Below are 13,610 nucleotides of genomic sequence, written 5' to 3' on the forward strand. Positions count from 1 at the left end.
CCCCTTGCGACGCTTGCGCTTGTCTGGTTTTCTCACGAAACCCAGCTCTGACTCTGTTGTGTCGGATGACAGCGTTTGGGGCGGATCCCTAGCCTCGGTTTTCTTCTTACGCGACCCCCTGCGACGCTTGCGCTTGTCTGGTTTTCTCACGAAACCCGACTCTGCCTCTGTTGTGTCGGATGAAAGCGTTTGGGGCGGATCCCTAGCCTCGGTCTTCTTCTTACGCGACCCCTTGCGACGCCGGCGCCTTTCTGGTTTTCGTGTGTAAGCTGACTCCTCTGTGTCGGACGACCGCCCCGATTCAGTCTGTGATGATGTTGAAGTTGAATCAAAGTCGCTCTCGTCAAGGCATTTGTCGCTGATCCTCCTCTCCTGGCTTGTAACTGGATGTAACCAGTCGTCCAAAGCCTTGTCCACCTCTTTGACCAATTTCCTAGATTCTCTCAGGTCTCGTATGTCGGGCTGGTCTTTCCCTTGTGCATACTCCCTGCTCCGATCACGTGCGTTTTGGCGAGAAACCTGGGGAGGGGGCTCACTTCTTGCTCGAACGCTGGCTTTCTCTCCGCCGTCATCCGACGATTTCTTTAGGTTGTATGATCTAGCCAACCTCACCTCCTCTTCCGCGTCTTCCGAGAGGCTGTCCGACCAGGCCTTACGCACTAGCTCCGGAACTTTACTGTGCCGCCGAAGGCCTCTGATCTTCTCCTGAACGTTAGCACTACCCCGCTGTCGTCCGAAAAAGTCTTCATCTGAGGTTCCTTCTGGCCGCTCAAAAGTGCACCTGCCGCGGCCGTATGGTCCCGGGTGTCCTTTCACTGGTAGCCGACACACGGAACATCGTCTCTTCTTCTTCCTCTTCGTCTCAGGATCAGACTCCATACTCGCAAAAACACCAGATGAAGAGAAAAACAAAAGCAAGACCGGCACCCGCGTACCGTCAAGTCGAATGGCGTATCACGTGATCGTGTCAAAGGTTACGGGCCGAAACAAAAGAAACAGGGGTTTTCTAGACAATTAACAAAAATTACCAAGGGTCAATTTTTCCCATATTTTCTTTACTCTTTGGGTACTTAGTCAATGATACAACCATGTGCTTATTTTGTGCATTATGCTATCAACATGGCAGCCAGAATCATGGAACCCAACAACAGTAACAGTATATGGTATTGGCTCTTTATTTCGACAAGTGCCGGGGAAGGGACTTTATGTCGACCTTCTGTGATCCTGGTTGCTTGGCTCAGTTAGGCCTGATTTTCATTTCAGTGGTTTTTAGGGAATAATCGTATCCCTTCCATGGGAACCAGTTGACGCCGTCTGCGAAGGACTGGTGAGCCCCTCCGTGATACAGGCCGTTCAGGTTTGCACGGTGGCATTTCTCGTACCACCACGCTCCTTTGTACACCTGAGCACAGTGCTCACTGGTGTGGATGTCGTTCTCCCTGTCCCTTGTAGAAAAGTACATGCCGTCATGAGGATGGAATGGGTCGGTCATGGCGTCACCTGAAAAACAAACAGGTATCTTAAATATACAAAGTAAGTGTTTTATTGATATCAAGGTCTTGAATTCTTGATGGCTTCTGTTGTGAGTGGAATGCGTTCTAAGGCGTTTTTATGCGTTACGTAATCAGCTGAACACATTACATAATCAACATTTAGATGGATCTCGTCATTTCCTCAGACAGTGAGGGACGAATCTTGGCAGCAAAACTTACCTGCAGTTCCGTTGTACCCGCTAATAGTGAGCCTGTACTTGTGCACCTCATCCTCCACCCTGAAGATGTTGTACTTGGCGTAGGCCGTGTTGCCCTCAAAGTCCTCCAGATCCACCCTCAGTTCGTACACATCCTGGGCCGTCAGACGGTGGAGGTTGTCATTACCTGGAGTCCACAAAATAGTCGCTATAATCCTTTCACGTAGTAAGAGGCGTCCACATTATTGACTTAAACCCTTTATCAAATTTGCTGAAGGCATACCTACGATGATACCATGTATATATGATAAACATGTACATCATCCAAAAATAGACCTCACCTAGCCAGAACTCTCCCCTGAGGTCACCAAACCCTGTCTTGTACGCCTGCCAGTCTCGGTAGAAGCTGACGGAACCATCTTGACGCTTTTGGAACAACTGTATATGCACATGGAATTTTTTTTAATATGAAGCTTTCAATACGCCAAAAGAAGAACAAGAACTTGCTGTAAGAAGTGGAAGGAAATTGACAAGTAAATATTCAAATTGACTGGCATATGAATAAAAACAAAGCAATGCCTTCTTACCGTCCACCCACCCCCGTCAGTGTCCATGTCACAGTAGACGTGAACAGGACTTTTTCCATCGCCATCAGGATAGATGGTGTACACATCACTGACATCGTGTCCAGTGGACAACAGTTCCATACAGTCACGAGGGCCGCTAAGCCTGTCTTCATGATCAGTTTGTAAAAATACACTGAAGTTAGAAAAATCTTACTATAGAAGCATTTCTAGATGTTCTACTGCATTGAATATTGCCACAGTTCTACATTAGAGCCACTGCCAAGGAAACGAACCTGTTATTTGGTTCAAAAGGGTCTGCATCTGCTGTATTGTGGTTTGTTGTTGTTGAATGATGTTGACTTGGTTGTTGACCGTATCCTGTAGGTGCTGCATGGTGTTAGCCTGGTCACTCACTGTCGCTCCCAGCTCTTCTACAAAGGCCTGTTGTTGCTGCAGAACGGCGGCTTGGAAGGTGTACTGTAACAAATGCAAATGGATTCCATAGTGAGCTTCACTCTAAGGTATTCTATACTGCTCTAAAATATGACATGCTTGCAGCAAACTGTTTAGGAACAAAGACTTACTGTCCCCTGCCCTCCACAGCATTGCTGGGTCTCGTTCTTCAGTCCCTCCAACTCGCTCTCCAGCTTGTCCTGTCTAGTTAAATACTGGAGAAGTTCTCCATATGCCAGACACGATCCGCTCAATGCAACGTGTTCTCCAACGTCAGTCACAGTCCATCCAGCAGGATCCTCTGAACCGTGTTGGGCTGTTGAACCGCTGAACTGGTGCAGCAGGAAGAGGGCGACGATGGAAAGAACCATCATGGCGACGCGATGGTAAAGCTAATGGTAAATATCCATTCAGCTGGGATATATATATATATATGTGCAATTACGTAAAGACAGCGCAGAAACACCTGTGGTGTTCTCAAGGGGTGAGTTACTAGTATGTTTGTTCTTTGTATACGGGACCGTCTGTGGAGGTCAAACATATTTGAGGAGTATTCTTTATTTACATTTAAGGAGATAAGTTAGTAAGTTGCGGGACGCCTGTCGTAAATATTGACAAGTAATGGTGTTGTTTATTTTACTTCAAGACTATCAACAAAGTAGGCTATTCACACAAGTCCACCTTGGTGTTTTATTTCTCTCTGTACTCATTTTATTGTCCGTGAGGACCTGGATGCTAGTCCTCATGCTGGCCATGACGATGCATAAATGTCAGCCTAATTTGGTCTGATTTTCATTTCACTAGTTTTCAGTGAATATTGCAGACCCTTCCATGGCACCCAGTTGACACCATCTGCGAGAGACTGGTGAGTCCCAACCAGGTACAGGCCGTTCAGGTTTGCATGGTGGCCGGTACGGTACCACCATGCACCTTTGTACACTTGAGCACAGTGATCAGTACTGTGGATGTCATTTTCCCTGTCCCTTGTGGAAAAGTACATGCCATTGTGATAGGTCAGGCCATCACCTAAAAATAAGATGAACATGTTAGATATTTAAAAGATTTAAGGTTTGGCTAAAGTAACATATTTTGATAGCCATCATAATTCTCTTGGGAGCAAGAGCATTCCTGAAATCTTGCAAATAGTCGATACGAGGTTTACATTACGACCCACCTGCAGTGCCGCTGTACCCTTCCACAGTGAGCCTGTACTTGTGCACCTCATCCTCCACCCTGAAGATGTTGTACTTGGCGTATTCCGTGTTTCCTTCAAAGTCCTCCAGATCCACCCTCAGTTCGTACACATCCTGGGCCGTCAGACGGTGGAGATTGTCATTACCTGTGGAAATGTTCACAGGATTTTGACCAGTACAAAATACTATCCTTCAGGGCGTCTTAAGATTAAATATACATTTTCTGACTATTTTAAAGGTTGTAATCATACCTAGCCAGAACTCTCCCCTGAGGTCACCGAATCCTGTCTTGTACGCCTGCCAGTCTAGGTAGAAGTTGACCGAACCGTCTTGGCGCTTTTGGAACAACTGATAGTGGAAATGGATACATATTGTAATGTGTATAAGTCAAAGTGAATTAAAAAAAGTCATCTGCTGACAACTCAATAAAGATTGCCTGAAGTCTGTACCGTCCATCCACCCCCGTCAGTGTCCATGTCACAGTAGACGTGAACAGGACTTTTCCCTCCTCCATCAGGGTAGATGGTGTACACACCGCTGGTATCGTGTCCAGTCGCCAACAGTTCCATACAGTCACGGGGGCCGTTCAGCTTGTCTAGTTTGTAAAGAAAGTATTTCATGAAGTTGGAAGGAGTTCTGTAATAAAACGTTCTTTTAAATTGTTCACCTAGAACAGATCATGTAAAGATAAACTATGCTGATGTGGTTAACGATTACAAGGAGGTACTCGTACACAGGAAATGAACCTGAGACTGCTGTGAGAAGCGCATCCATCTGCTGTATTGTCGCCTGTTGTTGTTGAATTGTGGTCTGTTGTTGTTGTATGACGTTGACCTGGCTATCCACTGTTGTCTGTAGTTGTTGCATGGTGGTCTGCTGGTGTTGATTTATGTTAACCTGTTCATCCACGGTTGTTTGTAGTTGTTGCATGGTGGTTTGCTGGTGTTGATTCGCGTTAACCTGGTCATCCACTGTCGCTTGTAGTTGTTGAATTGTGGCCTGTTGTTGCTGGAGGACGATGGACTGGTCATTGAGGTTGAGCTGTAGACTGTCAAAGGACTGTCGCGGATATAGAGAAAAAAACACAAAATTAAAGTGCAGAATATTTTCTCCATTGGTATATAGGGATATCTGTTATGAAAAGTCATATGCACATCGTACACGCAGTTACAGCCAACATTCTCGAAACATTTCTGTGCAACATTACAAAAAAGACCATGACACCAAGATGTACATTGTGTAACATGGATGCCATTTAGTAAGACAAACTTACCGCCCATTGCCCCCCACAGCATTGCTGAGTCTCGTTCTTTAGTCCCTCCAACTCGCTCTCCAGCTTGTCCTGTCTAGTTAAGTACTGGAGAAGTTCTCCATATGCCAGACACGATCCGGTCAAGACACCGTGTTCTCCAACATCAGTCACAGTCCATCCAGCAGGATCCTCCGAACCGAGTTGGGCTGTTGAAGAACTGAACTGGTGCAGCAGGAAGAGGACGACGATGGAAAGAATCATCATGGCGACGCGATAGGAATGCTGATACCACAGCGTCGATACCAAAGATCCCTTCGGCCGGGATATATGGGGTATGTGTGTGTGTGTGTGTGTGTGTGTGTGTGCAATTACGTAACGATAGCGCAGAAACACCTGCAGTGTTCTCAAGTGGTGAGCTATTTTTGTCATTTGCACACGAGGCTATATGGGTCAAACAGTTATTTGAGGAACAACTTTACATTTACACTTACACACCACGCATCTATGTAACATTAAGCACAGGAACTAGTTGTCTGGATCACGTTCATTCTCTCCATTACTTTATGAAACTACATTACGTCGGGTAAATCGAGCCATTTCCTTTTTCGTAGTCAGCTGGTGCACACGCATTTTAAAGACTAGTGGGCGCAACCTCGCTGACAAACTCTCAACCACAAATGGCCTTGCTTTCATCTAACTCACAACCATTGCCAGGAGAGGCCTCCGTCAGCTGTTTGTTTAGGGGCTTTAGGAGCAGCTCATCCTCGGAACTGTTCCTAGGAAATAATCCATTCTATCCCTCCTTTTCCCCGTTGAGTCATTAGCATGGACTAAGTTATTACTAATACCAAGGTAACCAGAAACAGTAAATAAATCATGAGAACTGACAACAGTATGTCGTGCTGATGGTTTGATTTTACCTGAAATTCTGCTATGATGTGTGAGAAGGGACTTTGTATCAACCTTCTTAACAGAACATTTGTTTGACCTAGTTAGGCCTTATCTTCATTTCAGTAGTTTTCAGGGAATAGTAGAGGCCCTTCCATGGCAGCCAGTTGACACCATCTGCGTAAGACTGGTGAGTCCCAAACAGGTACAGGCCGTTCAGGTTTGAATGGTGGCCGTTACGGTACCACCATGCACCTTTGTACACTTGAGCACAGTGATCAGTACTGTGGATGTCGTTTTCCCTGTCCCTTGTGGAAAAGTACATGCCATTGTGGTAGGTCAGGCCATCACCTAAAAATAAGATGAATGTCAGATATTTAAAAGATTTAAGGTTTGGCTAAAGTGACATATTTTGATAGCCATCATAATTCGCTTGGGAGCAAGAACATTTCTGACATCTTGCAAATAGTCGATACGAGGTTTACATTACGACCCACCTGCAGTGCCGTTGTACCCTTCCACAGTGAGCCTGTACTTGTGCACCTCATCCTCCACCCTGAAGATGTTGTACTTGGCGTAGGCCGTGTTCCCCTCAAAGTCCTCCAGATCCACTCTCAGTTCGTACACATTCTGGGCCGTCAGACGGTGGAGATTGTCATTACCTGTGGAAATGTTCACATGATTTGGACCGAGTACAAACTATCCTTCAGGGCTTCTTAAGATTAAATATAAATTTTCTGACCATTTTAAAGGTTGTAACCTCACCTAGCCAGAACTCTCCTCTTAGGTCACCAAACCCCGTCTTGTACGCCTGCCAGTCTAGGTAGAAGTTGAGCGAACCGTCTTGGCGCTTTTGGAACAACTGATAGTGGAAATGGGTACATATTGTAATGTATCCATGCATCCAAAGTGAATTTAAAAAAAGGCATCTGCTGACAACTCAATAAAGCTTAAGATTGCCTGAAATCCGTACCGTCCATCCACCCCCGTCAGTGTCCATGTCACAGTAGACGTGAACAGGACTTTTCCCTCCTCCATCAGGGTAGATGGTGTACACACCGCTGGTATCGTGTCCAGTCGCCAACAGTTCCATACAGTCACGGGCACCGTTCAGCTTGTCTGTGATTGTGAAGACAGTGCTGCATGAAGTTGGGAAAAGTTTTGTAATAAAAGGTTCTTTTAACTTGCTCACTTTGACCAGTTGATATAGAGCTAAACTATGGTTAAAGATTACAATCATTATTAATGAGGTACACCAGAAAGTAACCTGAGACTGCTGTTAGAAGCGTCTGCATCTGCTGTATTGTCGCCTGTTGTAGTTGAATGGTGGTTTGTTGTTGCTGTATGATGTTGACCTGATCATCCACGGTTGTTTGTAGTTGTTGAATTGTGGCCTGTTGTTGCTGGAGGACGGTGGACTGGTCATTGAGGTTGAGCTGTAGACTGCCAAAGGACTGTCGCGGATAAAGAGAAAAAACACAAAATTAAAGTGCAGAATATCTTCTCCATTGGTACATAGGGATATCTGTTATGAAAAGTCATAAGCACATCGTACACGCAGTTACAGCCAACATTCTCGAAACATTTCTGTGCAACATTACAAAAAAGACCACGACACCAAGATGTACATTAATATTTGTGTAATGTGAATGACATTTAGTAAGACAAACTTACCGCCCACTGCCCCCCACAACATTGCTGAGTCTCGTTCTTTAGTCCCTCCAGCTCGCTCTCCAGCTTGTCCTGTCTAGTTAAGTACTGGAGAAGTTCTCCATATGCCAGGCACGATCCGGTCAAGGCACCGTGTTCTCCAACGTCAGTCACAGTCCATCCAGCAGGATCCTCCGAACCGAGTTGAGCTGTTGAACCGCTGAACTGGTGCAGCAGAAAGAGGAAGACGATGGAAAGAACCATCATGGCGACGCGATAGGAATGTTGATAGTAAAGATCCCTTCGGCCGGGATATATGGGGTATGTGTGTGTGTAATTACATACGTCAAGATAGCGCAGAAACACCTGCAGTGTTCTCAAGTGGTGAGCTATTTTTGTGATTTGCACACGAGGCTATATGGGTCAAACAGTTATTTGAGGAACAACTTTACATTTGCACTTACACTTACACACCACGCATCTATGTAAAATTGAGCACAGGAACTAGTTGTCTGGATCACGTTCATTCTCTCCATTACTTTATGAAACTACATTACGTCGGGTAAATCGAGCCATTTCCTTTTTCGTAGTCAGCTGGTGCACACGCATTTTAAAGACTAGTGGGCGCAACCTCGCTGACAAACTCTCAACCACAAATGGCCTTAATTGCTTTCATCTAACTCCCAACCATTGCCAGGATTGCCTCCGTCAGCTATTTGTTTAGGGGCTTAAGGAGCAGTTCATCCTCGGAACTGTTCCGTTCCCCGGAAATAATCCATTCTATCCCTCCTTTTCCCCGTTGAGTCATTAGCATGGACTAAGTTATTACTAGTACTAAGGTAACCAGAAACAGTAAATAAATCATGAGGACTGACAACAGTATGTCGTGCTGATGGTTTGATTTTATCTGAAATTCTGCTATGATGTGTGAGAAGGGACTTTGTATCAACCTTCTTACAGAACATTTGTTTGACCTAGTTAGGCCTTATCTTCATTTCAGAAGTTTTCAGGGAATAGTGGAGGCCCTTCCATGGCTCCCAGTTGACACCGTCTGCAAAGGACTGGTGAGTCCCGCCAAGATACAGGCCGTTCAGGTTTGCAACGTGGCAGTGATTGTACCACCATGCACCTTTGTATACTTCGGCACAGTGATCATGGGGCTGAATGTCGTTCTCCCTGTCCCTTGTAGAAAAGTACATGCCGTCGTGTGGATGGGATGGGACGGTCATGGCATCACCTGACAATTAATTAAACACGTAAAAATTTATATCTACAGTTAGGAATAAAACCAACCATGCCCCATGTGATTGTAATTGACTTGGTAATGGTATGAATACTTATTAACTGTACAAAAGTCTGAAACACACTGATAGGGCTATGACTCAGAGGTAAAATATTGCCATTCATATCAGAGCCTTGCTTTTAATCTAGACTATCAGCGAACGCTGTGGTGGTTCAAACCTTGTTACATTGCTTTGAATCGCAATCATTACCATAATGATCAAACCTTTTAAAAGGACAGTCCTTGGCCTAGATTTTTTCTAAACTGAAGAAGCTCAGGGGCAAACGTGTTATAGCTCTAAATACTAGTAATAAAAGCTTGATAGTTTACCTGCAGTACTGTTAACGTTGTACCCGCTAATAGTGAGCCTGTACTTGTGCACCTCATCCTCCACCCTGAAGATGTCGTACTTGGCGTAGGCCGTGTTCCCCTCAAAGTCCTCCAGATCCACCCTCAGTTCGTACACATCCTGGGCCGTCAGACGGTGCAGGTGGTCGTTGCCTGTGGAAATGTTCATGGATTTTGATCAGTATAGAATATCCCTAAGGATCTTAAGATTTTAAGTTAAGATAAACGTTTTCATAATGTTGAATGGTTGTAATCATACCTAGCCAGAACTCTCCCCTGAGGTCACCAAACCCTGTCTTGTACGCCTTCCAGTCTTGGTAGAAGTTGACCGAACCGTCTTGGCGCTTTTGGAACAACTAGACATAGAAATGGATACATATATTAATGTGTATGAGAGAGATTTAAAAAGTCATCTGAAGGGCTGACTAAGGATTGCTTAAAAACTGTACCGTCCATCCACCCCCGTCAGTGTCCATGTCACAGTAGACGTGAACAGGACTTTTCCCTCCTCCATCAGGGTAGATGGTGTACACACCGCTGGTATCGTGTCCAGTCGCCAACAGTTCCATACAGTCACGGGGGCCGTTCAGCTTGTCTAGTTTGTGAAGACAGTATCACATAAAACTGGGTTAAATTCTTCTACAAAAAGTTGTTTCAAATCTATCACCTAAACCAGATAATTTAGAGCTAACTATGCTCTACAGTTGCGGACTAAATCGAAATGAAATGAACCTGAGACTGCCGTGAGAAGCTCCTGCATCTGCTGTATTGTCGCCTGTTGTTGTTGAATGGTTGCCTGTTGTTGCTGAATGATGTTGGACTGGTCATTGAAGTTGACCTGTACATTCGCGAACCAGAGATAGAAAAATTAACACAAGTTAAAGTGTTGCTACAAAGTACAAAATGCAGAATAGCTACCCCACTGGTACCAAGGGATATGACCTGTTCTGAAAAGTTACATGCACATTGTTGTTACAGCCAATATTCTCGATATTCTCCGTCCAACATTACAAAAAATACCATGACGCCAAGACGTACATACAGACTTAAAACGTGATATGGATTCCGACCAAGTGAGACAAACTTACCGCCCATTGCCCCCCACAGCATTGCTGACTGTCGTTCTTCAGTGCCTCCAGCTCGCTCTCCAGCTTGTCCTGTCTAGTTAAGTACTGGAGAAGTTCTCCATATGCCATACACGATCCGCTCAAGGCAAAGTGATCTCCAACGTCAGTCAGTCCAATGTCAGTCCATCCAGCAGGATCCTCCGAGCCGAGTTGGGCTGTTGAACTGCTGAACTGGTGCAGCAGGAAGAGGACGACGATGGAAAGAACCATCATGGCGACGCGATGGTAAAGCTAATGGTAAAGATTCATTCAGCTGGGATATATATATGTGCAATTACATAAGGACAGCGCAGAAACACCTGTGGTGTTCTCAAGGGGTGAGTTACGATTGTCCTATTCACACGGCACTAAGGAGGTCAAATATATTTGAAGATTGATTTTATATCTATAATGTACACTTAACGCGGCGAGTCAGCTACTTGGGGATGTCTGTCGTTAAGGAATGCACTGGCGGTAGACTGGAATCCATCCTATTATGGCTGCAGTTCGTTCCACTGATCTAAGAAGAATAGGACTTTTGAGTTTCAATATGCATTTTTTCAAAATCCATAAATGCTAGAAGGCAACCTCGCCGACCAACTCTCAACCACCCCTTGCTCTCGACTAACTCCCAACTATAGTATGGAGAAGGTCGAGAGGTCACGGCCATGTACTTAAAGGGGCTTTAGGGACTATACCTCCGGCCTACAGATTTTTCTTACCTTTTTAACGTTATCCGTGTAAATCGTGTGTTAATAACATTCCTCCTATTCCCCTTAAGTAACAATCGTAAATCTGAATAATTTTGATGATTAGTGTATCAAAGTACTAGTATTAACTGAAGCACAGTCCATCCTTGGATCTGTTCCTCTACTGTTCAGAAATAGTTACTTTTATCAATTCCTTTGCTGGTTGAGTCATTAGTATGGGCTAGATTATTACTATGTAAATAAAACTGCTAAACCCAAATCATGACAACTGACACAGTATGTAGTTTGCTGTTGATTCAATTTTACTCATCAATAACCTTCTGTTATTATGTATGTTGGAGATCTAGAAGGGACTTTGGATCAACCTTCTTTGAGAACATTTGCTTGGCCTAGTTAGGCCTTATCTTCATTTCAGCGGTTTTCAGGGAATAGTATTGGCCCTTCCAACGCGACCAGTTGACGCCGTCTCCGTACGACTGGTGATTCCCAATCAGGTACTGGCCGTTCAGGTTGGAACGATGGCAGCTGCTGTACCACCATGCACCTTTGTAGGTTTCGGCACAGTCGTCCGTGTCGTGAATGTCGTTGTCCCTGTCCCATGTCGAAAAGAACATGTCATGATGAGCGGTCATACCATCACCTGAAAAAGATAAGTGCGTACAGTCAACGACAACATCGTGCATACTCTCGTAATTGTAATGGGGCAATGGGGTGAATAATTTGGTTATCATAGCAGTACGTGCATTTTGTCAAGGTTTGAAACACACTAGCAGGGCAATGGAAACAGAAGGAAAATGACCAGTCATGTAGGAATCTTGCTCTTAACCTTGGCCATCAGCGATAGAAAACGCTGATAATTTACCTGCTGTACCAGAGTACCCGTCTACAGTGAGCCTGTACTTGTGCACTTCATCCTCCACCCTGAAGATGTTGTACTTGGCGTAGGCCGTGTTGCCCTCAAAGTCCTCCAGATCCACCCTCAGTTCGTACACATCCTGGGCCGTCAGACGGTGCAGGTGGTCGTTACCTGGAGTCCACAAAATAGTCCCTATATCCTTTCATGTACGTAGTAATAAGATAAGGGCTTTTGACAGTACAAAATATCCTTGAGGGCTTCTTAAGATTAAACATAAATGTTCTGATCATATCAAAGGGCTGTAACCTCACCTAGCCAGAACTCTCCTATGAGGTCACCAAACCCTGTCTTGTACGCCTGCCAATCTCGATAGAAGTTGACCGAACCGTCTTGGCGCTTTTGGAATAGCTGAAAATCAAGACACGCCTTGATAAACCTTAAAATAGAAAGTGCACAAATATACAAACCCACGCATCAACTTCTGTGCTCTTTTATAAATCAAAGATAAATCTGGATCCAGATTGAGAAATTAAAAAAAAATGGCCGGTGAATGCCGTAACATGTAATGAAACTGGAATTAAAATCAGTTCAACAAAAATGGCATTAGTGAGTCTTTTGGGCCAAATTGTCGCCGTTTCTTTTCCTATTGATCACAGGTAGATTATTATCAACGAGGGAGCAGTCTTACCGTCCATCCACCCCCGTCAGTGTCCATGTCACAGTAGACGTGAACAGGACTTTTCCCTCCTCCATCAGGGTAGATGGTGTACACATCACTGGTATCGTGTCCAGTCGTCAACAGTTCCATACAGTCACGGGCACCGTTCAAAGTGTCTAATTTGCAAACATCGAATGAACATGTTGTATATTTTAAACTTGGATGAACCTCACATTAAAACGTTTTGGCTGAGACATGCGTCAAATCCAAAAAGTCCTATTTCGACAATCTAACATTTTACTGTTGCAATATATGAAAGGTTAATGCAGGAAACAAATGAGTCTATGTGGATTAGTACCTGAAAGTTGGTTCACCCTAGTTTGCAGCTGCTGGATGGTCACAGCCTGATCCAAAACCAAGGTCTGCAGACCAGCCACCGTTACCTGCTGGTGGAGGACATATACTAGTAACATTTTCTGTTAGTGATGAAGTTAATAAAACAGTAGCAAAACTGTAAATCCTCTTCTATAAACGGTACCTTTAGACACATTGTATTAGAGGCAACTGTCGTTCTTCTATTGTATTCTTGGGCTTGTAATCATAGATTAAACAAAAGCCCAAATATTGGCCAACAGTCTACCTTACAATGGACAGAATTACAAACTTAGTTTACTCTTTCTCAAATGCTGAGTGCTAAGTAAAAAAAATCGTTATGCACCATTTCTAAGTCTTTAGTATGACTTGGCCGACGTTTCACACTTACAACCTACTGAATGGAAGGCTCTGCCCACTTCGCCATTGCACTGGTCTCCTTGTAACTTACATGTAAGAGATAAGAAAAACACCAACCGTGTCTTGTCCAGGACAACACCACTCCGTCCTGTTCCTCAGTTCTTCCAAGTCGCTCTCCAGCCTGCCAGTGTACAGCAGCAGGTACTCGAGGGCCTGGCAAGACCCA

At 44.6% G+C, this 13,610-nt stretch overlaps 3 protein-coding genes and 1 pseudogene across 3 annotated transcripts; all 4 read right to left on the reverse strand.

Annotated features, from left to right (window-relative positions):
* Positions 1 to 1,038, reverse strand: part of LOC109482265 — a 3,665-nt pseudogene extending 2,627 nt beyond the window's left edge.
* Positions 1,039 to 1,158: 120 nt separating this feature from the next.
* LOC109482266 lies at positions 1,159 to 10,733 on the reverse strand. The gene is made up of 16 exons (XM_019784954.1): positions 10,411 to 10,733; positions 7,310 to 7,496; positions 7,016 to 7,161; positions 6,808 to 6,904; positions 6,540 to 6,704; positions 6,153 to 6,393; positions 4,352 to 4,538; positions 4,154 to 4,250; positions 3,884 to 4,048; positions 3,587 to 3,735; positions 2,841 to 3,101; positions 2,550 to 2,733; positions 2,278 to 2,423; positions 2,032 to 2,128; positions 1,713 to 1,877; positions 1,159 to 1,500 (listed from the first exon to the last, which is right to left on the reverse strand). Exons 1-16 carry the CDS (start codon positions 10,660 to 10,662, stop codon positions 1,238 to 1,240), a joined length of 2,802 nt encoding a protein of 933 aa, XP_019640513.1. The 5' UTR covers positions 10,663 to 10,733; the 3' UTR covers positions 1,159 to 1,237.
* On the reverse strand, positions 3,151 to 5,428 carry LOC109482464 (ficolin-2-like). Its single transcript, XM_019785177.1, has 6 exons — positions 5,176 to 5,428; positions 4,649 to 4,961; positions 4,352 to 4,497; positions 4,154 to 4,250; positions 3,884 to 4,048; positions 3,151 to 3,735 (listed from the first exon to the last, which is right to left on the reverse strand). The coding sequence occupies exons 1-6, from the start codon at positions 5,416 to 5,418 to the stop codon at positions 3,485 to 3,487; spliced, it is 1,215 nt and encodes a 404-aa protein (XP_019640736.1). The 5' UTR covers positions 5,419 to 5,428; the 3' UTR covers positions 3,151 to 3,484.
* Positions 10,734 to 11,432: 699 nt separating the features above from the next.
* On the reverse strand, positions 11,433 to 13,394 carry LOC109482481 (ficolin-1-like). The gene is made up of 5 exons (XM_019785204.1): positions 13,011 to 13,394; positions 12,683 to 12,828; positions 12,306 to 12,402; positions 12,001 to 12,165; positions 11,433 to 11,778 (listed from the first exon to the last, which is right to left on the reverse strand). The coding sequence occupies exons 1-5, from the start codon at positions 13,123 to 13,125 to the stop codon at positions 11,528 to 11,530; spliced, it is 774 nt and encodes a 257-aa protein (XP_019640763.1). The 5' UTR covers positions 13,126 to 13,394; the 3' UTR covers positions 11,433 to 11,527.
* Positions 13,395 to 13,610: the final 216 nt, after the last annotated feature.

The sequence above is a fragment of the Branchiostoma belcheri genome, unplaced genomic scaffold (assembly GCF_001625305.1).
Source record: "Branchiostoma belcheri isolate BF01 breed outbred unplaced genomic scaffold, Haploidv18h27 scaffold6, whole genome shotgun sequence".
NCBI classification, from domain to species: Eukaryota; Metazoa; Chordata; class Leptocardii; order Amphioxiformes; family Branchiostomatidae; genus Branchiostoma; species Branchiostoma belcheri.

What these genes read in the sequence shown, in the direction of transcription:
- LOC109482481 (XM_019785204.1), bottom strand. Translation starts at nt 13,125, where the DNA reads ATGTTACTAGTATATGTCCTCCACCAGCAGGTAACGGTGGCTGGTCTG. An exon ending in TAGGGTGAACCAACTTTCAG is followed by an intron (nt 12,829 to 13,010) that starts GTACTAATCCAC and finishes TTTGCAAATTAG; the next exon opens with ACACTTTGAACGGTGCCCGT. An exon ending in CGGGTACTCTGGTACAGCAG is followed by an intron (nt 11,779 to 12,000) that starts GTAAATTATCAG and finishes TATCTTTTTCAG; the next exon opens with GTGATGGTATGACCGCTCAT.
- LOC109482464 (XM_019785177.1), bottom strand. Translation starts at nt 5,418, where the DNA reads ATGATGATTCTTTCCATCGTCGTCCTCTTCCTGCTGCACCAGTTCAGT. An exon ending in CTGACGGGGGTGGATGGACG is followed by an intron (nt 4,251 to 4,351) that starts GTACAGACTTCA and finishes TTCCACTATCAG; the next exon opens with TTGTTCCAAAAGCGCCAAGA. An exon ending in CAGGGGAGAGTTCTGGCTAG is followed by an intron (nt 4,049 to 4,153) that starts GTATGATTACAA and finishes ACATTTCCACAG; the next exon opens with GTAATGACAATCTCCACCGT.
- LOC109482266 (XM_019784954.1), bottom strand. Translation starts at nt 10,662, where the DNA reads ATGATGGTTCTTTCCATCGTCGTCCTCTTCCTGCTGCACCAGTTCAGC. An exon ending in AGGGTACAACGGCACTGCAG is followed by an intron (nt 6,394 to 6,539) that starts GTGGGTCGTAAT and finishes TCTTATTTTTAG; the next exon opens with GTGATGGCCTGACCTACCAC. An exon ending in GCTGTGGAGGGCAGGGGACA is followed by an intron (nt 2,734 to 2,840) that starts GTAAGTCTTTGT and finishes CATTTGTTACAG; the next exon opens with TACACCTTCCAAGCCGCCGT.